This window comes from Hippoglossus stenolepis, chromosome 9 (genome assembly GCF_022539355.2).
Source record: "Hippoglossus stenolepis isolate QCI-W04-F060 chromosome 9, HSTE1.2, whole genome shotgun sequence".
Lineage (NCBI taxonomy): Eukaryota > Metazoa > Chordata > Actinopteri > Pleuronectiformes > Pleuronectidae > Hippoglossus > Hippoglossus stenolepis.
Window position 1 is genome coordinate 20,991,685 of NC_061491.1, and position 25,441 is coordinate 21,017,125.

General features: G+C 40.8%; 1 protein-coding gene across 2 annotated transcripts in view; it reads left to right on the plus strand.

Moving 5' to 3' along the window:
• sh2b3 (SH2B adaptor protein 3) overlaps window positions 1-25,441 on the plus strand; it is a 48,221-nt gene that overhangs the window by 2,340 nt on the left and 20,440 nt on the right. The window contains exon 2 of one of the 2 annotated variants that reach the window (XM_035165453.2): window positions 13,133-14,350. In XM_035165453.2, coding sequence (XP_035021344.1) covers window positions 13,163-14,350 — 1,188 coding nt within the window. In that variant the 5' untranslated portion in view covers window positions 13,133-13,162. The remainder of the gene's footprint in view (window positions 1-13,132; window positions 14,351-25,441) is intronic. The other variant, XM_035165454.2, reaches the window with a different exon arrangement.

Genomic DNA, 25,441 nt, shown 5'->3' on the forward strand with positions numbered 1-25,441 from the left:
ATTCATCTCCGACCATCTGAATACTGCTGAATCTGCTTCACATTTTCAGAGCTGAAAACTCCTTGGATACTCCCCAGAGAGGGGGGTTGACACTTGTTCAGCATAATTATAATGTAATTTTTCTTTTCCGAACATAATAAGATTACTTGGTTGGGGATTTTATCCCACACAACACAGTATTGTCTTGGTTGCCGTCTCAGACAACTTTCCTTTAAAGAACAGGCCGCTTCTTGGAATTTGGACACTGTGGCTCTAATCTTAACCAATATTGATTTGATATATTTTTGCACATTTCATGTATGTGTTTGCATTTATGTGTTATTTCAGACAAAAAAAGTAGCAGACTTTGCAGCCTCAGCTATCGGCAATGGATCAGACAATGTCATACCAGCTCTTCCGCTTCCCTCAGGGATTCTAAGAAATTCACTGATGAGACCACGAGAGAGGTCTGACCCACAACGGTCCTCTGGGGGGAGGAGGGAGGGGAAAAAAAGGAGAAAGAGAGGAAAAAAGGGAGGAAGAGAGGAGCCATGGGAGATAACTTGGCAGGCCGACAGGAGCAGGAATCTGAAAAAGAAGAATGACAGAGAGAGAGAGAGAGAGAAAGAGAGAGAGACGGAAGAGACAAATTAGGGCAGAAAATGGAAGAAAAAGAAAGCTTGTTTCTGGTCATAATGGGGACCTTCTGCAACACAACACACATGTTATCCAGCAGTCTGTGTGTGTGTGTGTGTGTGTGTGTGTGTGTGTGTGTGTGTGTGTGTGTGTGTGTGTGTGTGTGTGTGTGTGTGTGTGTGTGTGTGTGTGTGTGTGTGTGTGTGTGTAATGTGACATGCACAGCCCATGGCCACCCAAACAGCTAAGCCTTAAAATCTCAGACTGTGGATTTACACCACAAACACAATGCAAGAACTGTTGTATTTCTTTTTGAGTTGTGTGCAAGTGTTCGATAGTGGTGGGGGGGCACACATGCGTGCCTGTGTGTTATTTTCCAAAGCAGCAGTAATTAGAGACCGTGTGTATTTTGCATGTGTTTACCCCAATGCGCCCCTGTTCTTGTGTTTAGAAGAATGTTGATTATAGCTAGTTGCAGCAGCATGAGGATGTCGCACAGAGCATGTGTGTGCTTGTAGGTGCCAATGCATTAATAGATTTGTGTGCGTCATTGAAGTGTCTCCACATTTCATGATTGCAAACATAGAGAGCTGCAACAGTCAATCGTGTCATGTCAAATATTCTTTGCTTTAGTCATTTTCCAGCAAAAGTCACAAATACTCTCTGGTTTCAGCTTCTCGTATACATGAGGATGTGTTGCTGTTCTTTGTAAGCGTGACCGTAAAGGTTTTGGTCTGTTGCTCAGATAAAACAAGCAAACTGGAGACGGAGAAACGGTGAATTCCAAACAGTTAACTGCGAAAATCGATAATGAAAATAATTGTTATTTTCAGCCCTACACACACACACGCGCGCGCATTCATCTGAAATCGCTTTCAGAGTGTTTGTTCCTCTGTGTGTGTTCTGCAGAAACACGAGTCATGTCTAAGTTGAAGTGAAAGCAGGAACACGTTCTCACGCAAAATACTTAATTTGCATCATGTCACTGAAGTTCCAAGCAGAAGCTCAGTTTGCTATCACCACACACACACACACACCCACACAAAATGCTGCAAAAGAGGAGCCTGGTGTGCTGTTAGTGTGTCAGAAAGTGTTGTGTGAGTGCGAAAACTGAAACTCCGTTGGCTCCTCATGAGTCCCAATGTGGAAAAATTTATAACTCCTGAATTAGCCTTCCAGGAAGTCAGATGCCTGCAGATGATTCACAGCCGATCAGAGTAACTGAAGGATCCAATTATCTCCCGCCGCCCCCACCCGAACAACCGCACACGCACACACACAAACACACAGACACACATGCATACATAATATACAGTATCACAAATCTTAAATACTATCATGCGTCCTACAATTTACAAAGAACCAGAAATGCATCACGAGTAGGCATGACTCATTCATGGAGCGCTCGCGGAGTTCACACAGAGATTTCTGTCGTACTCTCCCGGGCTGCAGCATTTCAGTCTCGAGTGCTTGAATTGGCTGAATTGTGAATGATGGATTGTTGTTTGCAGCTTTGCAGAAACCAATCCTGTGTTTAAAGGCTCACGAAGTGCGTTGAGTTCAGCTTCTGGCGGCTCTGTAGCTGAGAAACCTACTTAAAACTGTTTAGTTATTCAGTGTATGCATATTTAATGTTGTGTAGCATGCACTGGCAGCCAGTGTTTATTTTACTGTGTGTGTGTGTGTGTGTGTGTGTGTGTGTGTGTGTGTGTGTGTGTGTGTGTGTGTGTGTGTGTGTGTGTGTGTGTGTGTGTGTGTGTGTGTGTGTGTGTGTGTGTGTGACAACGTTTCTGTGCATGTACTCAAGTTCTTTTTCATTTTAACAGTGTGCACAGTACATTGACTCTCTGTTGTGCAGTCTGTTGCATGTTAGATATACTATTCAGATTTGCTTAACTGCCTAGTAGAGTTACTAATAGATTCACTAGCTTGATTTAGAAATTAGAATAAAAATCAGCATATGCTTTTATGCTTTTAAACTTAAAGATATAATAAGTAACAATTCTTCATTAAAATGTCTAAAAACAACTAGACCTATGTTATATTTTGTTGACTTGTGTACTTAGATTATCCCAAAAACTTCCAAGAATTTTCAAACCTAGAGAAATCAATTTTATACAAAAAAGTATGGGGGCGTTTAATTTTAACAACCTTTTTATTGCTTCATATCCGCTTTACCTGTGTCTTTGTCTGTCTCTGTTATAACTTCTGGAGCAAGTGACGTACGACGAGGGAGACCAAAGCTGCATATTGCATAATTCCATTCCTTAAGGATTAATCATAGAAATAGACAGGTAATGAATATAATCATGAGTTACAGCAGGTCCAGAAACAGTGACTCAAACTTTATTGTATATTCACAAGGGTTGGGCAACTATTCCGTCTTATTATTAGTCATATTTTGAATCACGTTTTTACTATGAATTATGATTCACAAGCTCAAGGTTGAAAAATTCGTGAATGTTGTTTAATACGTCTATTGACTACTGAGCTAAGTCCCTTTTAGACTAATCTCCTCACACATATCATCCAAGCAGTCAGAGACAAAACTAAACTTCTCTTTTCATTTTTTTGCCTCTCATTATGTGTCTGGGAGACCTATATTTTAGTTTTTCATGACATGCTGGGGTCTGTCTTCCCAGGATAATGATAGACTGCAGACTGTGCAGAAGATGTTTTGTATTAGTTGTTGGCAGGATGCCGGACAGCTGGAGGGAAACTTGTTAGTGAGTGTTTTACTAAGTTATTGGGACTTACTAGATACATAGGATCATTTCCTGAAGGACTTTGTCATTTATTTTGATTCTTATAATCCTTGCTTTATCGTCATGGATCCAAGCCTTTTAGTTTTTGTTTTTTTTTCCTCTTTTCCCAACCTGCCTCCCTCACTGCGTTCCCAGACGACAGGAAATGGCCAGAAAGCGGCAGGGCTTTACTTGTGTCTTAATAATAGCAGCATTGTGTTGTGCTGGAGCCCTGCATTGTTGTGGGAACGTGAGGCTGAACTAGAGATTACTCCGACCGAAACAAAAACCCTACAGTATGCACCCAATAGAATTTAGCCTACACATGTATAACAAAACAAAAAAAACACACTTGCGAGACAAAAGATAAGTCTTCTCCAGTTCACAGCTGTTGCTGCCTCGTGTTTTCTTTTCTCTTTTTAAAGATAGCTGCAATGTCGAGACGCAGACGGTGGAAACTAAATGTTAATGTAGTGTGTATGTTTCCTGAGGCCACTGTGAATATGAGCTTCACTAAATGCCAAACGTGGAGGATTAAAGGTTCTTCTTGCCCTATAGCTTTCTGTATGTGTTGTAGGTCTGTTTTTTTCTTTTTACATCTTCTTCTCATCAACCAACAATGTTTAAGTATTTGAGCTTTACACACATACACATTTACATTTCTTTGCGAAACCTACGCATCCAGAACAAAGCTTTTATCCCTTACTGATGGTTTACATTTGAAATAGACTCCATGCATCAGCTGATGCATCAGTCTATGGGAAGTTACGAGGTTATCTCATGTTTCAGCCCCACTTCCTCCTTAACAATATGTTCTTGAATTATGTAAGCTGTGTGCGTCTCGCTTTCTGCTCTATTTGTGTGAAGTGACATGTGAACGAGCTTTGATAACAAACAGGAACACTGAGACTCGAGTCAATCCCATCTCCGCCGCTGCAGATGATTTTTTTCATGCAGCTGAGCAATCAGGAAATAAATACATGTATAAAAACCTTTATGCAGCTGTTGCCAGGTTATGCCAGTTTTCATGCTTGGGGTTATAACGTGAAGAGAAAGGGTTGAGAAAAGGTGACACATTGTCCCTTCATGTTAGCTGGTGTGTGGGCTCACAGTGAAGCAGGCTGTTGGGCCTGTCATAACAATATTGAGTGGTGACTGCATTGGAGGGAATTCCTGGGCCTTTTTCTCCTGATAACACACTTGCATAACAGTTGCTTGTGGGGCTCTCATCACACACTGTATGTTCCTTTTGTATTCTCCTTAAATTGAGTTCATGCAAGGCAAAGATGTGGATGGAGTAAGAGAGCTGCTTACATTTTCTTTTGGTCACCTCGGTCATGACTTTGACTTCCGGTGTCGACACTTGTGGCATTTCTTTAATGTCCCAACTGGTATCGCGTAGATCTGTAATGGTGAGTCAACGATAAACCAATGAGTCAATTTACAGGAAATTAAGTATCTTGCTAACAAATAAATTATCTTCATTTTTAGTACACGTTAGAGCTCTTCAAATGTCAGGATTTAATGCTTTTCTTTGTCGAACATAACAAAAAAATGTGATATCTGGGAATTATATTACATGTTATAGACGATTGATAGAGAAAATAATTAACAGATGATCAATATTAAAAATAATTTCCTGCAGTCTTGGTATAATTTAAATTAACTCTAGTGAATTCAAATCATTATAAATTACTATCAATGCAAGATGGATTGACAAATATTATGAATAACACCTTAATATAGATAATTTTATCCGTGATGATTATGAAGATTATAAATACTATAGTTACTGTTAAGCTTTTTTATTTCACATTGCTTCGAGCCATGTTTGTAGTCATTATGCAAAGCTAACAGGCTTTTGGCTGTGGACTATCTATAAGTAAGTGAATAAGTGTATTTTGCAAAATGTTGACCTATTTCTTTAAATCTCTTTTACCTGATGGCTAAAGGAAAAGGGTGCAGAAGACCACAGTGGGTCCCGGGTTCAACTCCTGACCAGCTGGACCTTTTACTGCATATCGCTATTCCTGGCTAAAAAAATTCATTCTTTGCTAGTCAGTATTACGTAAACTGTTTTTATACAACAAGCGTGACCACATCTTTGGTAGCATTTCTGCTGTTTCTTTTCTAGTTTGTCTTTTGCTATGAAACAAACCAGCTGAACTAATCCTTCCGGGGAATCTGTCTTATTTCATCAAGATTAATACACTGATGTCACAAACGAATCTAGTAAGAATTGAGTCATATGTTTATCAGTGTAACACATTTTAATCACACTCGCAGCATTTTAAGTAACTGCTCTCGAGTTTACTGTTTCCACCTTTGATGTAAGGCTCCAATTTTGGTACATTCTGCATGTGTGTGTGTGTGTTTGTGTGTCTATGTGTGTGCACTATATCTTTGCATGTGTGCGCTGGTCGCAGGGCAGGGCTTCCTGTTGCTGTGATCGCGGCCCGGGCAGAGTAGAGATCCTTCGCTCTCTGTTCCTCTGCCACCTGGACCTTCACCCATAAACCTGGCACCACCTCTTCTCCTCTCCTCTCCCCTTCTTTTCTCCTGCTCTTTTTCCCTTCCTGTCTGCCCTCTCATTATCCCCCTCATCTGTCTTTCTCTCTGTCCTTGTGACTCTTGTTTCTCCGTCTCCTCCGCTTCCTTTTCTTGTCTGACTCCCTCTCTCCTTTCTGCCTCCTCCTTCCTGTCTCTCTCTTTTTAATAAACCTCCCCCGCTCCCTCTCTCCGACCTCCCGGACTCACACAATCATTTCTTCCCTCCCTCTCAGCTTTGTAAATTTATATCCCCAGCTCTGTGATTCATTCTGAATCAGAGAATTACAATTCAAAGGTAGAAGCAAAATCTGTTTTTCATCCCAGACCTTGTGATACACGTGTCACCGGATTTTTTCTTTCTAATTTATTCACTTTTTCCACTCGTTTTTATGGGAAAATGTGGAATGTTTGATGTTTGATGAGAGCCTTGATGCCACGCAGACTAATTGAGTCGTAGCAGTAGATTGGATCCGGCTGATCTCGGTAATAAGACCAGGGCTATATAAAGGTCAGAAGGATGTGGCTTGCTCTAAATTGCATTTTATACTGTATTATGAGTATGACGATTAGGAGGACATCCTGTTTCTATAGTAATGACCAACCGAATGGCACATGGAGGTGTACATGTGCAAACTTTTACAGACTGTGGATAGTTCACAGGCTGCTCACACGCATTTGAGTCTGTGTGTGTTCAGAACGAGAAAAGAGCTCAACTCGTCACCGAACAGTGAAAGTATGTTTAAGTATGACTGTAAAGACATCGTAACAGCATCTGTGACATCATGCATAGTTTTCAGCAGGTTTTAAGGACGTGAGGTTGGGTTTGCTGATCGCTGGCTTCATGTTAGTCGTTGTAATCAGAAAATCAGGGCTACAGGGGCAGACATGAAGGATTGAAGTGTGATCATTTCCAATGTTGATAAATGGTTTGCAAAACCTCAGATAGTAAGAGAAAAATACACCCAACAATGTCTGGAACCCTTGGTTACAACTTCATGTTGCTGTTCTTGGTCAGACAAATGGTTAAACTTCTGTTGTCAAGAGCAAAAAAAAGTTATGGGAAGGTAGGACGTGTGCTGATATTCACATTTGTCCTGTTTAGGTCATAACATTGATTCTTTAAATAGTTAACATCACAGTGTGGACCTAAATTTTTAAGTGATTGAGTTGCAGGAGAGACAACCTCCCAATGAGCCAGTGGGAGTGCATCAGAGCTGTAACTTATATTTCTTTAAATAATTGATCAATCTGCTGACTAGTTTCTAAAATAATCATCAGAAAATTCAGAAAACTAGTCATCACAGATTCCTGGAGCCCAATGAGTCATTTCAAATACAGTAACTAGCTAAAATCCAAAGAAGTTGACTTTATTGTAAACATGTAATATCCCACATTTGAGAAACTACCACCGTCACGTTTTTTGGGCTTTGTAGCTTAAGATATTATTTAATGATTAATTAATGTAGTTGCCAATTAATTTTAAAAAACGTCATAATTTTGGGGTGTTTTCTATTTATTTCCTTCCAGTCAATTTTCCTAACAGCCATCTAGTGGCCATTAGAAACACCACAGCTTTAGCCACTTTTTCAGTGGGCCCAGTGTGCAGCCACCTGCTATGAAGACATGGAAACTCAGGGACCTCTTTTGTGGCTGTGTTTGTGTGTCTGCCCGCTGCACCAAACAAGAGCTTTTCTCAATTGGGGACAACGGGGAGCACGTCGTGGTGTGTGAGAGCTGATACCAAGCTGTTCCGATATAAATAGGACCTCCCTGCAACAAGGCTTCCACCAGCGGCACTGATAATCCTCTACGTGTGGTAAAAGCCTCAAACTTTGTGTGTCCTTGTAGTGTCTCAGTCTCAGTGTCAGTGAATGTCATCTTTACCTTTTGTTTAATCTTTGCAGGCAACATGAAATGAAAAATTAATTATCGCAGTTTTAATCCTGCGTCAGTTGATAATTTTTCGTTGCCAAATATATGTTAAAAAAACAAACAATATCATATAATTATATAATTTTTACATCAAAATCCCTGTCTTCTCTCTTCTGTAAATGATGACTCATCCTGCACTCAGGGACGTTTTATAATTTTTACATTTTTCAAACTTATATGACCTCACTCCAATATGAACATGGTCGTCATCTTCCTCATTTCATCCCTGTCCAATTCATTGGTAAACCTACAGGTGCAGGCGAAGTTGATGGTAAAGGTCCTCCTCAGCAGAGAGCAGGTTAGACTTTGGCTTTCTCTATTGAGCTGCTAGCCGCTGTCAGTCTGGCCTGGGGAGCGTAAAGCACATTCAGCCTTATTATGGTTACTATAAACATCTGTGACATTTCCCTCCACAGCTTTGTGCTTTTACCGGAAACACGTACATATGTGATGCGTTTCACAGGGACTTAAAGTGGTGGGGGTATTGTTTTTGTAAGAATTATGTATTTTTATTTTTGCCTTTGTTTCCCAATACTCCACAGTCACCATGAGTATACACTGCATACATCAATCAATCAATCAATCAATCAATTTGTATAGCCCATATTAAAAAAAATCACAATTAGCCTCATAGGGCTTAACAAGGTGTGACATCCTCTGCCCTTAACCCTCAACAAGAGTAAGGACATGGTGTCCAGATCTTTAGTCCTAATGACATAACCATTGCATCATACCTCCATCCCATTCAATGTTGTGTTACGATAAGAAATTACTCTGTGAGCTGACACAAGTCATGAGGTTAGTCACGCTCACCAAATCAATTCACATGTGTCTTTTTCACGCGTCCTGTTTCCTTCCTGCTTGATTAAAAAACGTATTTGAGAGTGTTCGAGGTGTTGGGAGCAACAAAGTGATGAGGGCAGGTGATAAGGTAAGAGCTCTGCTGCTCATTTATGCTGTAATTTGCTGTAAGGCTTCTTTAAATAAATATCTTGGCTAATCATTACAAAATTGTGTAAAACGCTACATTCCCAGGGCACAATTTGGTATCTTTATATACATATTTATTTTTGCTGTTTTGTGATATTTATGCTTGAACAATTGCTTGAACCATTATCAATTATCAGGATAGTTTGACTAATTGTTGCGTATCGCTATTGGTGGACCTCACAGTACACGTTGGAGGTTTAGACCGGGAGACTGCTATATTTCTCTCAGTGTCAGTCAGTCACAAGCTGCTTTCCTGGCAGACTATTTTTTCTCGCACCTGTCTGACTTGTGCATCTGCTTAATAAAGGCCAATGACTATGATGTCTGTGGCTGACTGCTATTTTAAACAGCAACGGTTGAGCTGCAGCATTAATAACTTCACAGTCATAGGTGAGACATACGAACATCAGCTTTTATTTGGTTTGACTCTCAGTGAATGTGTGTGTGTGTGTCACAGTGAATAATGTAGGCTTTGTCGAGGAATGAGGGGGAGGAGGAGGAGGAGGAGGAGGGAGTGATGACTAAGTGAGGAAGAGAGGAGGGAAGGCAGGCTCTTTGAGTCTTTTGTTTGGGACTGTTTCCCATTTTTTTCTGTCATCCTCTGCTGAATGCTGCCTTAACAAAATGATAACACAATAACAAAGCAACAAGTTGAGGTTGGAGATTCTGGATAAGGACAGAGAAGGGAAACCCCAAACTGAATAAACCTTTTTGTAACTTCTTACAACTAAATGTGGCCATAGTCGTGTGTAAGTGTGCATCCAAACCCATCTGGAGATCCACATACCAGGACAGAGAGGATGAAAAGAGAACGAGGCAAAACCATGGGAACAAAGACAGACAAGCCCCCAGAGGGAAACATCAAGAGGGTGTGTGTGTGTGTGTGTGTGTGTGTGTGTGTGTGTGTGTGTGTGTGTGTGTGTGTGTGTGTGTGTGTGTGTGTGTGTGTGTGTGTGTGTGTGTGTGTGTGTGTGTGTGTGTGTGTGTGTGTGTGTGTGTGTGTGTGTGTGTTCTGTAGTCAGTGCTGAGTCATCGCTGGGCTGGCCAGGCAGATAGAAACCGGCTTCTGGGGGGGCCGGCTGCAGGGGCACAAGGGGGCACGCACTGAGCATGCTCCTCGAAGTACAGGAAGGGAATTGGTTGTTGTGACAGGACACATCCAGGAACTTTGGTGACGCAATATTTCACGATGCCAAGTTTTCGCTCAATCCGTGACGTACGCGTCCGCTGGTATGTTTGATGATACGAATGAAAAATAAAACGACGACGGCCTGTGGCGTGACACAATCTCAAGCATTTACATCTTTACTTCTCCCAACATGGTCGTTTAGGACACGTAGAGGGAGTGAGATGATGTTGGCCGAGCAATAACGAGACATGTTGCTCCATGTTTGGCCGACCACAGCGAGCGACCCCCCCTTTCTTGTGGTTTTCTGTGATCTGTTGGACCACAGTCTGTGACTCCCCCCACACCAACCCACACACCCCGTATGCACACACACATGCACATACGCACATGCTCATACTTCCTTTATTTAGAAGACCCTTCTCTGCAGCACTGGAGGAAGATGGTATGTACTGCAGGCACATGTTGTAGTTTGAGAATGATAAACCAATGTTAATACGACTGAAGCTGAAGTCTGACTGTGAGTGTTTTCAACTGTCATTCAGCCACTCATGTCTACAGCAGTGTATAGAAATAAGCTATGGTTGCTATATAATGGATGTTGGTATCTTGAAAAACATCTCTGGGTTCTTAAGACATCAATGTTTTCATGCTGTTGCATGGTGCGATATTCTAACTGTGTACTCCTTTACTTGTAACACGTGACCTTAATCATAAACAAAATCTATCATGCTACAGTTTATGATCAGAAAAAGTTATTGCATATCTCTAAACCTCTGGAGAGGCACATATAAAAGTTATTGTTTTGCGACTCAGCTGTATGAGACAGTTGCAACTAATGATACAACATTTTAAGGACGTCTCATCCATAGACTGTCTTGCATCAGCAAGAGGCGTGTTGTTCTTTGCAAATGTTTCCTTCCTCCTAATCCTGTGGGTTGACCATACTTGTAATGTATACATCAGGGGATGACAAAAGGGGAACGTCTGAAGAGATGAAACATGTGGTTTAGTTCTTATTTAATACGTAGCAAAGCATCCTGTTTCCTCTTTAATGTTGAAACTATGTGGTTGACTCTTAAAACCAAACTCATTTCTGTTTAATTACAAAAGTAGCCAGTCCCTAACCAAGGTGTAAGAGCACGAGGGTAAAGTGATGCTTCAACATGACCGATGATGACATATTTTTGTGGCCAGTGAGAACGAGAATGACGAGCCTACTGAGATGAAACTAACCAGAATGTTGTGAATCAGCAATGTTGCAACAAAGGTGAAGAAAGTAGAGGAATGACAAATAGAATTGGACTGTGTAAAGTGCAAACCTCCACCAAGTCCCCTTAAATTCAATCAAGCCGCACCAAATAGATAACAGCATTAGGCGATTTGTAGGGGCGGAGAGGGGACGCCATCCCCTTTAAACCGAAATGACCAAAAAAACATTCCCCAGCCCCTCATCCTCTATGAGAGAGAGTGCTGTGTGTGCAGATGGAGAATCTATGTGTGCAAGTGAACACCCTATAGTTAAAGCTGATGGCGACCACGGGATCTGCAGTTTATATTAAAAGTTGAAACTGAATGACCATGAAAAGAACAGAAGGACAGCACTCTTTGTCTCTCCCTCTCTCTCCCACACAAACTCACTGACTGTGATAGTCAGATTGACCAACAGCCGCCATTTGACCCATGTTAGTGGCTGCGGGTCGTTGGCCATCCATAAAGATTTTACCATCTTCAGCAGGCAGGTAGGATTAAGCATAAACTCGGTGGATACAGTTTTCGCTCTGCAGGTTCATGCAACAAGCAGCATACAGCTCTCTCCTGCAGGGGTGTCGTACCCCATACAGCTTACCAATCAGCTCCAAGAGCTAATCATCAGAGACTATTGGACCATCCTCCTTGGTATAGATTAGCAAATTGCCAACTAGATATATGTCCCATTAATATGTCCTGATAACAAGATTCCTGGATCCAATTTGTCCGGATCCACAACACAATTTAAAGGGTTCATTCTTGGCCCATGTCGCATCCTTCCAACACAATGTTTGTGAAAATCCATCGTGTAGTTTTTCCATAATCCTGCTGACGAACAAACAAACAAACCGGGGTGAAAACATAACCACCTTAATGACTTTAGCACCAACAGCTCAATGTATGCAAGGGCAATCTCCCTAAGAAAATAGAGAGTCATCTGAGTTGTGAGATCAAACTGCAAGTTGAACAGCGACAAAAATTATATTTATTCAGAAGAAATTTAGAGGGAGGAGCAATCAAGTGTTTTAGGGGTAAATGAAGTTGTTCTATCATTATCTGCTGAATTGATTGACTGAATAGGGGCTCGGATCCATGAGATGGTGCTGACATATGGACAGCTTCTCTTTTGGCTGAATTAAAAAAAAAAAAAGCAGAAGAAACAGGTCACATGTAAACACACAGATATGACTGAGCAGGCAGTGCGGTTGATTGAGAAGTTTTCCGAACGTACTTCCTCATTCACCGAGTCGGTCTGAATGACTTTAATACTGTTTTCATTCATTTCAACTACTTTAGTCAATATCAGTGCAATTTGGAGGTGACTCAGTCATCTTTATTGACTCCACATCACCTCACTCTGCTCATTTTCTCCTCACATTTTATTCATCTCGACAGATTTCCTCGATTCTCCCTCATATATATGCACTCAGTGTTTTTGCTGTTGACTTATTTTTCTCCTAAATTGGTTACCCATTGTCCCTTGAGTGAACCGTGGCCATCCTTATCTATTAAGATATCCTCTGACTGGTTGATTGCCAGAGATTCTTTGTTGGCCCGTGTAATCTAATTTGGGCTGTTTAAGATTGATTGCCGATAAAACCAGACTTTTGGCCGTTCTATCTTGATGTTTAAACCATTTCAAACTTTTAAGTAGTTCAAAGAAATGCTGTCTGTTATTCCAGTTCCATCTTTAGTGCTCCAGTTCTTGCTCAACACTCCACATTATCTTGATTTGCCTCTAATTACATTTTCATATCTCTCCTCTGTTTGTCCCCCAATCATCTTATATTTCTCTCTTCTAAACCGTCCATCCTTCCAACCTTGTCTTCAAATCAACTCCTTTACCCCACCTCCTCTCCAACCATCCACTTCTCTTTTCCTTTTTCTTTTTTTCCCTATCTCTTCTACATTCTTTGTCTCACAGCAGTGATTCTCAGCCGGTCTGGTTACTGCAATGAATGGTAACACTATCCATCCAGCCAACACCACCACAACAGCAGGAGGAGGCCCTGGCGTGGCAGCGCCCCCGAGAGGCTGGAGCGAGTTCTGCGAGCTGCACGCCATCGCCACAGCCCGGCAGCTGGCTGGACACTACCGGAGCTTTGCCAGAGAGTGGCCACAGCATGACGTGCTCCCACCAGAGACTTTTTCCAAGCAGTTTACCGACCTCTTCCAGAAGCACTTCTGCTGCGAGGTTGACAAAGATGGCACTCCGCTCATACAGAACAGATGCTCTACCTCTACCGGTAGCGCTCCTTCCACATCTCCAGCGACCCGTCCCCTTCCATCACAGCCTGTGACTGGTCGATCGCGGATCACATCTTCGTCAGGAGTGCAGGACTATCGGGAGGCGGGCCGTCAAAGTGGAGGCGCTGCTCTATTTGCTTTGGTGCCACCAAAAGTGGAGCCGGTGGTCGTGAGCCGGGACCAGGAACAGCCCCTGCAATGTGCTGCGGGAAACTCCTTGTCGAGAAACCCGGGGGTGCTGAGAGGGTCAACTCGTAGTGTCGGCGGCGGGTCACTGCTGATGCATAGCCATGGCAACGAGGAGATCTCTGGCACCAATCGTCGTCGGCTATCTGACTCCTCAGCCTCCAACCCTGGACACGCTGACGTCACACACTTCTCTGTCAGTCAGATCCAGCAGACCGTAAGAAGGCTTTTTAAGAAGCGGCCCCTTCCTAACCCCCCCCCAACCCAGGACCTGTCCTCCAGCAACCCCAACCCCACCACCACCAACAACAACTCCCCAAATAATAGTGGCAGAGTGGGCGGGATTTACTCCACAAATGAGGAAGTGTCATCCTCCTCCTCTTCATCCCACTCTTCCTCTTGTCTGATCTCTGAAGCCACCCCCCCAGGCGCTTCACATTGGTCTGTGGCGGGAGTAGCATCTCACTTCCTGGATCGTTTACGTTGGTTACACAGCAGAAGCATGAGGCCGAGGAGGTCAGAGGTGAGCGGCTGCTGTAAAGAGGGCCAAATGAGGTACTTATTGGTGGATGACACTATCTCAGACTCTCAGCCCTGCTGGCAACGCTGCCGTCTGCTGGTCAGGAGGATCAGAGACGCTCAAGGCGGAGGAGGAGGAGGAAGAGGAGGAGGGGAGAGGTACCAGTTGGAGCTCTATGATCCTCCAAAGGTAGAAACACATGCTCATATACACATCTAAAAAAAAAAAATGTACACTCTGACAATCCAGCACATTTATTTAGATTCAGGCTTCGACAGAGTAATGATTAAGTTATAGTTACAGCTGCCACTCTAAACAAAAAAACACAGAGATTTCGTTAAAATGAAGTCGGCTTGTCTTTTCATCCAGTTCAGTTTGCACGATAAATATATGTGGCATGCATAAAGTAAATATGCTGATAAATATTCCCACATGCGTTTAGTAGTTTATGCCTGTGTCTGCAGAGATTTATTGCAAGATTGCAATAAAATCTTGTACATATTTCATAAGGAAAACAGGATGTTGTGGATCTAGAAAGCTTTGTTTTATTTCAGCCTCTGCTGGATACACAAGATGTAAAAATTGTGTGGTGAGGAGTGAGTGGAGGGAGTGTCTGAAAGGCGACAGGCCACAGAACATTTTGTCTGATTGTTAAGCAGCCGACTGATCGAGATACATGGGCGCATCTGCTTATGTTTCTCTTTCTGTAACATGGTGAGATATGTCATTACCCTGGGTGGAGGTGTGCACTCTCCAATCACCCCTCTAGTTTGTGCTGTCGCATGAAGAAACACGACAAACACCGTGATGACATTTAGCTTTTCCACGGTGCTAACCAAGCTAAAAAAAGAACAAGAGTGATAATCTATTCACACTTCATACTAACGAAAACTAATCAGAGCATCTGTTCTGCTATTCCTGTGCAAATAGTGTAATAAAGTATCTGTTAAAACTCCTTAATCATTTTTTCAAAGATAACCTTTAATGATTGTGTAAGTGATAGTTTTCCCTTTCACCCAGTTAAAGACGTTTCTGGAAATAGTTCTTGTTCATATAAGGGAAGTTGGATTTAATCTGATTCAGTCACATTGCTTTATAATACAGTCATTTCCATGCATTACTGAAGGTCATGCATTAGCTCTGCATTTGTGTTGTATATCTGAATTACCTCAAAGAATCAGCAACATTAGTCGTCTCCTCTGTTTTTACTCTTTGGTGATGGAGATATGCCTCCTACACTACTTCCTGTTTATCTAGGGTTTGCTTCAGCCAGTCATAACATTTCTACTTATTACTTTATAATTGAAGCATCAATTCAACAGTCAGAAGATAAGAAACAGTCACATTTAAAACCTATTTGTTTATTTGAGCAACTTTCCGTTCTAAGTTAGGAGTAAGAAAGACCTCTTTTCTTTCCCCTGACTTTGCTTGACAGCTCATCACATCACAGCAGGATGTTTTTTTGTTTTTTTTCAAATGTGCTCGACTCCTCACATGAGACCTCATGACATAAAACCCTGCAATATTTCCAGATGGGGCCAGCTGCACATGTGCATGCACACCCAGTCCCCCAAGATCCCCAAACCAGGAATCAGAGCGGCTCAGTTGACTGTTTGAAGCAGAAATCAGTCTCTTCAGGGTGTGTGCAAGTGTGTGTTCTAGCAAAAACAGAGGTCAATGAAAATGAAGCTGCATGCATGTGTGTATCTGAGTCTGTTTTTGTGCTTGCAGTGTTTTATATTTAGCAGCCCTCAACTCGTCAGCCAGCTGCAGCCCTAACCATGTGTGTGTGTGTGAGGTAATTCAGTTGATGATAGAGCCAGAATCATGCATGTGGCTGCGTGTGTGTGTTGTTCAGAATGGGACGGCATTGGCAGGATCTGGCTGGTTGATTGCAGTGCTGCTTAAGTTAAGCCAACTGTATTGCTGCTCTTGAGTGCTCTCCCTCTGTGTGTGTGTGTGGGTGTGTGAGAGAGTGTGTGTTTGTGTGTGTATATGTGAGTATAAGTGTGTATAATCTTGGCAGGGCAGAGTTAAGGCCCTGAGAATGGCCTTAAAAGGAAGAAGAGCTGTGGAGCAGCATGCACACATTGTAACATACACAAGAGAAAGCACATGCATTCAACAGAAGTACCTTTAACAAAACAAACTTACAACACGTTACATATTCTGTAATAAAATGTTCTTTATTGTGGATATAAATCGGGCTTTCATGCATCTGCAGGCTTTTTCTTTAACTCTTTGTGCGACAGTGTGTGAGTCTGCATTTGCCTCCACACTGCACAGATAGTAATAATAATCCCAGCTGGAATTCTTTTGTATTTTTTTATTTATATTCTTCAGTGTGTGTCTCTTATTTGTAAGAAACAGCAGTAATATCAGTGACATCATTTAGCAGAAGAGAGGAAGCTGCATGGAAACCGATAATGTATTTGTGTGAGAAAGCTCTAGTCAGAGTGCAGTCACTAGTAATATTAGCCAGTCAGATTTTATACAACACGTTGCATTATTATCGGCTAATTTCCATCAGGCCGAATTTAATTAAACATGGTTTAATACACATTTAGTAAACAGGGTTTTATCTGTTAAAGATGTAGTTCCTCCTCTGGGTATGCCTCTTTAAATGTCTGTATAGTTAAAACTGAGGGCAGTTTCACTTCTGTATAAGTATCAGGCCACATTCATATAAACAAAAAGAACATTTAAGCACCAGAGGATGTATATATTTTATTGGGAGGGGTGTGAAGATGAAATAAGACTCAGGAAGTTGCAGTGAGTGTTCTGCCGTTTATTATATGCACATACACACAGTTTGTAAAATTGTGCAACTTAACTTAATTAAAGTTTTTAATTGAAGTTGCAAGAATAAAAGCAGTTTTACAATATTAACACATATTAATCTAAATGATCGGTATAAAAATAGTCTGAAATATTTATATATTTGATTGACCAAAGTGCAAAGTTCACTGCCCGATGATGTCCCATGTTGTCAAGTTGAGGTTTTTGATGCAGAAAATGCTGAATTCATAAAACCTGGAGAAGTGAAAGAATGTCATTGACCTTGAGAATGCGCCAAACATTCATGTTGTATTCAGAGATTTAATAGTGTATGTTTTTGATTGGAGAAAAATATATTATTGTGCAGATTTAGTGACAAAATAACAGATCCGATGATTGTAACAATTGTTTTATTGCAGAAGTGAATCTTGTCTCGTCAGCTGAAAGGAGCAGAAGTCTCCACAATGTCCTCAGTGTTGTCTAAGACTTGGTCTTTATCTCGTCTCTGTCTTTAACTTCGGCCTTGAGAGCCTCGATGAGGACAAACTGACACCACGAACCAAAAACAATTCACAATTCTGACGTCGGTACTGATATGTTGCAATTTTTTTACATATCTGTATCTGTGCAGTCTCGAGTGATACTCAGCTGTGACTTTCCCCTCACCTGAGTTAGTTGTTTCTTTTGCAGCAGCCTTACTTTTTCTTTCATCTGACAGTGCAGTAGTCAAGGTTACAGACGAGGTTAGCGTCCTGCCAGGAAAACTTTGGTATTCTGTCTTCTAGAGTCAGTTCCCACAGACTGCTGCATTCTGACGGCGGATACGTTTCCTCAGACCTCCTGTGGACTTCATCTTAATCACACCACTCTCAACTCATCTCATCATTGTGTGTGTGTGTGTGTGTGTGTGTGTGTGTGTGTGTGTGTGTGTGTGTGTGAGTGTGTGTGTCTCTAATCTTTCCCACATGGTTTCATTTCATGCTGGTGTCTACATGTGCCTACACTATGTATCATGTTGCGCATGGAGTTTGTCGTTCCAAGTCTCTGTGTGTTTGTCTGTTCACTTTCACACACGTTTTTATGTATGTTGGCAAATTCGGTAAAAGCTTTGTCTTCGCATTTTCGGCTACGTTATGTGACACCTTTTCTTGAACCTTCAGTCAAAAGAAAATAGTATTTCCAGTAAAAGCCCCTCTTAAAATGCAAATATGCTTTTTTTACATTTGGTTTTACACGTCCTTCACTCTGCGTCTGTGTTTTTCCCTCAGTGCGCACTCTGCTTCTTCACTCTCTCACTGACAGTAAAAGCGGAGTTTGCAACATCAGTGGAAAATACTTTTCCAACGACCAGACGCTTGTGTCCATCTGTTCTGTGTTACTTGTTATACCTCAGTTTCTCATATGGCAACACGCAGTGTTAATTTGGCTCTCGTCACATACCACTACTAAATCTCCGAACACATGGACCGCAAGTCAGCTGCACCAGGAACGGAGGGAAGCCAATCTAGAGAGACACAAGGAAACTAGACAGCATGAGTAGTGTGAAATGATGATGAGGTAGACGAGCCAGCAAAGAGGAGAACAGACAGAGGGAGATCAATGTGTGTCTGTATTATTGTTTGAACTCAAGGTTTGCAGATTTCTCAATATGAGAGACATTTTTCCTCAGAGGTTTCCAGGATGTGCTTATAAAACTGTTTTTAGCTCTTCAGGTTGTTTTGGGGATTTTAGTTTTAGACTCAGAAGAACCGGTCCAATTTAATTTATGCTTCTTTGAAGCCATGCACATTTTAACACATCTTCATCTGTGGTTAACATAAGGATCAAGGTGAATGGGTTTTTTTTGTTCTGCCGCTCGAAAAATTTAAAAATTCAATTTAAACAAATTGACTTTAAAGAAACAATGTTTCACTTCTAGAGGGGAAATATTCAGACGTCAATGTGCACAGTTTTCACTGGAAATATATTTTTGGTTCTACTTTCTGTTTGCATAACGGGTAATTCCATGAGTATTTAAGATTTTTATGGCAACCCCAAGGCCTTCATCAGCCAAAAGGTCATAAACCATTGGCCATGTGATTCAATTCAAAGGACATGACTCTGAGTGGTGGAAAAGCTTTAATGCTAAATCTAAACCGACCTCGGCAATAACATTTAGGGCTGAAATGATCAGCTGAATAATCAATTAGTCGTTCAACAGAGTATTGATTATCAGTGGCTTAGTTTAAGCAATTAAAATAACCTGATAATTCTCATTATATTCTCAATTCAGCTCCTGTGATGTGAAACTTGAAAATTAGTTTTGTATTATTAAAGTAATTTTAAGAAGTTTTATTTGGGCTTTAGGGAATTGTGATCAATTGTGAAAAATTGATTTTCACTATTATTTGACACTTAATAGACCAAATAACTGATAATTTGCAGCCCTTATAAATTTCTACTGCTTCCTGCTTTGTTTTGGTTTTAATCAAATGTGATATTTTGGCCTCATAATCTTGTGTTTGGCCATGTAGGCCAGGACGCCCCAGAAGTTTTAGACAGCATATCGGCCTCAGCTGATATGAGTATTCAGAGCAGAGACTATTTCTACAGAGAGAACAACCTTAGTTTCATTTCACGTCATCACAGTCCTTGTATCTCACCCACAGAGTCAAATGTTTTCCTCTCTTCAGGGATTTAGTTTCATGAAAACTAGAAATTATGCCTTGAAGTGACTGAGTGAGTCATGTAATGGATGTGTGCGTGGGTTCACACGCATGCTTGTGTATTCATAAGATGAATGTGTTCACCACATGTGTAAAATCATGTCACAAATCCATTGTAAAATTTGATGAATGGAAAAGCCGTGAGAGTAGATGTTCTCTTGTTGATCTCCTGTGGTTTATTAAACGGACTCACTGCTGATTTCGGCTCTTTGGTTTCTCTCTGCTGACCTTTCTTAACGCGCCTCTCGCTTTTTCTAATTTCACGTCCCCAGATCTGTATCTTGTACGGGCCACAGAGAGCCGAGGGAGGTTTGGTGGGAAAACCGGGTTCGCGAAAAGATCGAGTTTTGCATCTGTGCATAATCAATGGGTTGGTTAAGGGTTTAGTCAGATGATTGGCAGATACCATTTAAGGAAATATTGAAAAATACTCATCATAATTTTCGAGAGCCAAACGTATTTTGGGTTTATTTTGTGAGTCGTTTAAAACCCAAAGATATTTCAAACGAGGTCGAACTGAGAAAAGCAGCACATCCTTGTCTGGAACCAGCAAGATTGTGTCGTGTTTGCTTGAGAAATATCTTTAACAATTAATTAACTATCTAGTGTACGAATTGTAATATATCCCCTAAATATACACGACAAAACTGTATATATATGAAAACGATGTTCATAATGTAGCCCTTTTCAAACTCTGCATCCAAGTTGTCGTGCTTTGTGAGGATGCTTTCATCAACTGAATGCTCCATGTTGCAAGGTTAAAAGTTGTAAATTACAGTGAAGAACTTGGACAAAAGCAGCAGCAAAAACTGGATAAACAAGTGCATAAAACGGATATAAATCAAATAGAAACCTTGTGAAAGCATGAAATGATATGACAGGAACATGAATCAAGCAAAAGCTGTATCCGTTTAAAATCTAAACGACACCTAGTCCCAGTGATCAGAAAACTGGATCACGTCACAACTTTCCACTCTCTTCAGTGCAGTTTCTGTAGCCACAATAAAATGGAGGATTTCTTTGAAGCCTTATGTTGGCGGATTTGTAAACTGGTCGCTGTCTGTATAGAGTTTCCAGCTAGATTCAGTCTTTTGGCTTATAATTCTGTGTTTTGCTTCTTAATTAAAAGTCATCATACACCACACTTGCATGAAAGTGGGTTTAAGGGATTAAGGCTAGAGTAGAAAGCCAGTGTTTGTCCGCAGTCAGCAGTAATGACTCTTGTCAGGAATACAGTGAGTCACAGAGAGATCCTACCAAGTTAAAAAAGCCACAAATCTCAAAGGAAAGCTCTCGGTGTAAATATAATTAAAGGCTTCAAAAGAACTAAAACCTCTCACATGTTGTAGACGCCATACAGGAGATCACTAGATAATAATCTGCAACTACCACGAGTACAACTCTCTGACCCCTTTTTCTTTTATCTTACTGGTTTCTGGTCTCACTTGTTGGTTTCATGTTCAGTCATAATATTAATGCGTGATGTGATATGCTTCAAGTACAGAGTTGTTCTTGAAAAGCGCACGCTGTGGGCTGGATCAGCAGGTTGATAGACCAGACCAGCAGCTTTTTTTAAATGGAGAACAAATATTCTGTTTCAATATACGAAGCCATATAGATGTTATAAAATGTTTGAACAAAAAGGTTCAACATGACATTTGTCGCTTAATATGCTGTCTAATGCTGGTATTTAGATCCATTTAGATCATGAATAGGATGAGGAACCAGTAGGTTTCATGCTCTTGTGCATTGCACAGTTTGACTGAAGGTCGGCACGGCAGTGAAAGAGCTGGAAGATAAATCTATTATGTACCCAGTCTTGAGCCTTGAGGGACACCTTTATTTGGACTTTCTTTGGATTTTTTTATTTAAAACCATGGGCAACAACAGTTTGAACTCCAATAAAAGATGATTTGTGCAAGTTGTAAACCTGCATCAAAACCTGCACAAAGCAACTAACTGTAATAAACAGGATTGAAAGCCTTGGACACATCTACAAGTGCAACACGGACCAGCAGAACAAGTTGTTTGTTCTCATTTTATTAGGTCATGAACTCTGCTCAGAGAGTTGTCCTGCTAGGATACTTGAGGGGACTCCTCTGAGTCTATGCTCTCAGGGTTAGGGCAGTGGAAGATGAGCATTTTGGTGAAATTCTTTGCTTTTGCTGATTCTGTTGTTTTTGCGGACTTCATGGAATTGTGAAATTATGAAGGGATGCGAGTCAGCGCTGCCGAGATAATGTTCTCTGCCAGAGTCACCTCTTTTTAAGTTGAGTGAGCATGTGTAAATATCTTGGGCCTTTTACATGAGTCATGAATAGGAAATTGACGAGCAGATACTTGCAGCTACAGGTTTACATTGTAGAAATTAACTTGCTTTGCAGGGTTTTGTTCCTGGTAAGTAGGTGTCAAGGCTTCCAGGTACAATAGGATGAAATATGTCATGTTTTTCAACTGTAAATATTTGTGTATATTTAATTATTCTTTTTTTTTTGGCGTAAATTTGATTCAATCAGGAAAATGACTGAAAAGTACAGCAAATTAAGTCAAGATGTGGTGAACAACAAAGCCCACTGCAGATATTTAACTACAGTGATACCAGCTTTTCACAGCATTTGTTACTTTTGTTTATGTTTGTTTAGGTCTAATGAAAACTTTGTTCTCACTCAGAGTGGAAAACTTCTCTCTGTGTGTTGAAAATGCCTGAATGTGGGAGGAGTGTGTGTGTGTGTGTGTGCATCAAAATCAAGAGAAACATCTAAAGGAAGTAGAGTGGTTAGAGTCATGTGGTCAAGATGTTTGTCAGATCTCTTGCTCTACCTCTTTCTAGTTCTGTGTCTTTTTCTGCAGAAAGAGAAGTTGTGTTATCTGTGTGTGCGCGGGCGCCTGTGTGCTTTCGTGCGTGTGTCCACCTGCATTAATCAACACTCTACATGTATGGATCAATACACTTTGGTGTTGACAGTAAGGTTCATGCCTCTCAAATGTGCGCATTTCCTCCTGTCATAACCTCTGTTGTGCGTGTGTGTGTGTGCATGTGCGTGTGTGTAACCTACAACCACAGTGTCAGTGCACATGACCTTGCTGAGTTGGCTGTGGAAAGCCCCCAAAGCAAAGCTGTGCAACATTGTCACAGCAGTTTTCTCTTGGCTTCTGCTCTTCATATATATATATATATATATATATACACACACACACACATCTCCAAAATAAATAAAATTGTTTTTAGAATGAACCGGAACTTTTTCTGAAGTTCTCATAATTGCATAAAAGACCTCTAATGAATGTGTTGTGTATGCATTTGCCGTTTCATTGTAGACTTGTGTGGAAAATGCATTGATACGTACAGCTACTCGCCCACATCTCTCTCTCTCACTCTCTCTCGCATTGACAATGGCCTTGTCTGTCATAGGGGAGCCGGTCATCTGGAGCAGCCGTAGAAATCCTGCTGCATTGGTTGCCCCTTCAAAATAATTAATAATAGGTTATGTTTTCATTTACGTTAGTTTGTCTGTTAGCATTGCACCAAAAACTGCTGGACGAACACTTAGTGTTAGGATGTGTTATTGGTCAGGAAAGAACCCATCAAACCTTGGTTTTTAATTCCAAGTTGTGCAATAGGGTGTTTTTAAGCATTTTACTAGATTTCTGAGAGAATAATCCGTAATTATCTTGATAAAAAAAGCTTGTTTGTTTGTATGTTCAGTGGCATCTGGGAGTGTATGCAAGTGTTGCAGATTCAAATACAAATATGCATCTAGTGGAGGTGTACCTACAGAATGAGGTACTCATACTATGTGCCATCTAGTTGTTAAAGATATTACCATCCTCAGCATATATAGACTAAAGAATTAAGCAATAAATTGATAAAATAAGTGGCAGATAAATTGATATTGAAAATAATTCTTAGTCGCAACCCTTTTCTACTTATTAATAAATGTTTGTCTGCCTTAATGTTTTTTTATTCCTCTTATACTTTCACAGTAAGAAGGTGGTCTTGGTTTTACATTTCATTCTGTGTGGTATCATAAATATCTAACATTTAATTTGTTGAACTCTGTAGAAACCTGTGTGCACATGTCTGTGTATCCTCTGTGCTCCGGCCCTCTCCTCTTCTCTCAACACTTTTCCTCTCAGCTTTATTCTGAGTCACATCTCCAGCCTCCATGAGCCCCCCCCCCCGATTCTCTCTGGGCAAGTCGTTAGCATGGTTTCCATTACAGGGCCAAGCACAGCTAGCATTTACTCATTATCTGTGCCTCTCAGTTTCCCCTCCAAAAAAAAAAATCCCCCAAAATCAGTTACTCACTTTTTTTCATCCCTTTGCCAACGGAGATGATTTGTCAGTTGAGTCGTAGCTTCTCACTAAGCAAACTTTGCCGTCTGATCCTGTGATATAAACATTCAGAGTTTTCTCTGGCCCTGGCAGGTCCCACTTGGCGTCGAGTCGTGTGTGGAAAATGTTATCGTGACGAGATCTCCTTCCCTGTATAAACCTGGTTCTGGCTCAGTGGTGCAGGATCTGTAGTCACAAGGGGCAAAACTGCACAGTCAGGTTTATTCTGAGACAATGGTGCAGCACTGGCCAGGAGGGAAAGGAAGGGCAAGAGAAAGTTTTCCTTTCCCAACTTATGGACATGTCCCTGTTTCAGAAATCAGTAATCGTAGTTTTATGAAATGCATGATGAAAAGTAGAGCTGCAACTAATGATTATTGTCATTATTGATTATTTGTTTGGTGTGTTAAACATCAGAAAAACGGTACCTGTATAATTCCTAGAGCACAGGGTGACATCATCAGATGTATTTTTTTGTTGAGACAAGACACTAAAGCACAAGAACTTGTGTAATTGTAAACTGCAGTAATTTCTCACATTTGAAAACCTGGAAGACAAAACTGTTTTTTATGTTGCTTTAAAGTTACAAAATACTAAAATGTAATGGATACACAAATATGGTAAAGAATAGAATATGCAGTATGTTGCAGTTTGCTCTTACACCACTTTCTATTGCTTTTTTTTTTACCCATTTTACCCTTTTTGTATAATCGATTTTATAACTTAATGTGACTTGCTTTTTTTTTTTTACTTTTCATTCCCTATTTAAAATCAGTTCAGCATAGTATCAAGCATTTGTATAAGATTTTTTTTTATATTTGCCACCATTTTAAAAAAATTAGATCCACTTTTGGTATTTTCCTTAGAGGTGCCACCAGAGTTCAATTTAAAGCTGCAGGTTTGATGACATAGAAAATTGGCTTTACACAGTTGCATGAAAAACAAAGTATCAGGAATCACACACTTGATTTTGTTGGGTGAGGAAGAAGTTTCACACATTGGGGAAGAATACGACTTTTCTACACATGTACAGTTACACACAACACACCCTTAACTGGCCAGCGCACATATACACACCCATAACTGACACATGTCTGGTATGACACATGTGGATGAGCAGCACTCAATTCTTCTCACACACACACACACACACACACACACACACACACACACACACACACACACACAGGCAAAAATTTTCCATCCACTGTTGAATTAATTTTGTGCTTTTGAAACTTTTGAAATTTGTTCTTTAAATCACTCTGCTGGTGTCCATGCACTTATTAAACATACACAGTAAAGATGATACAAACAGGACAGAATGGTTGATTACTGCATCATTAGTAATTCAAGTATTTAAACAATTTTCAGATAAAAAACTTCTCATGTTGGAGGTGATTCTTCATAAAGAAACTCAGCTGCTCTACTGTGCCTGTGTGTATGTGTGCACACATTCATGCT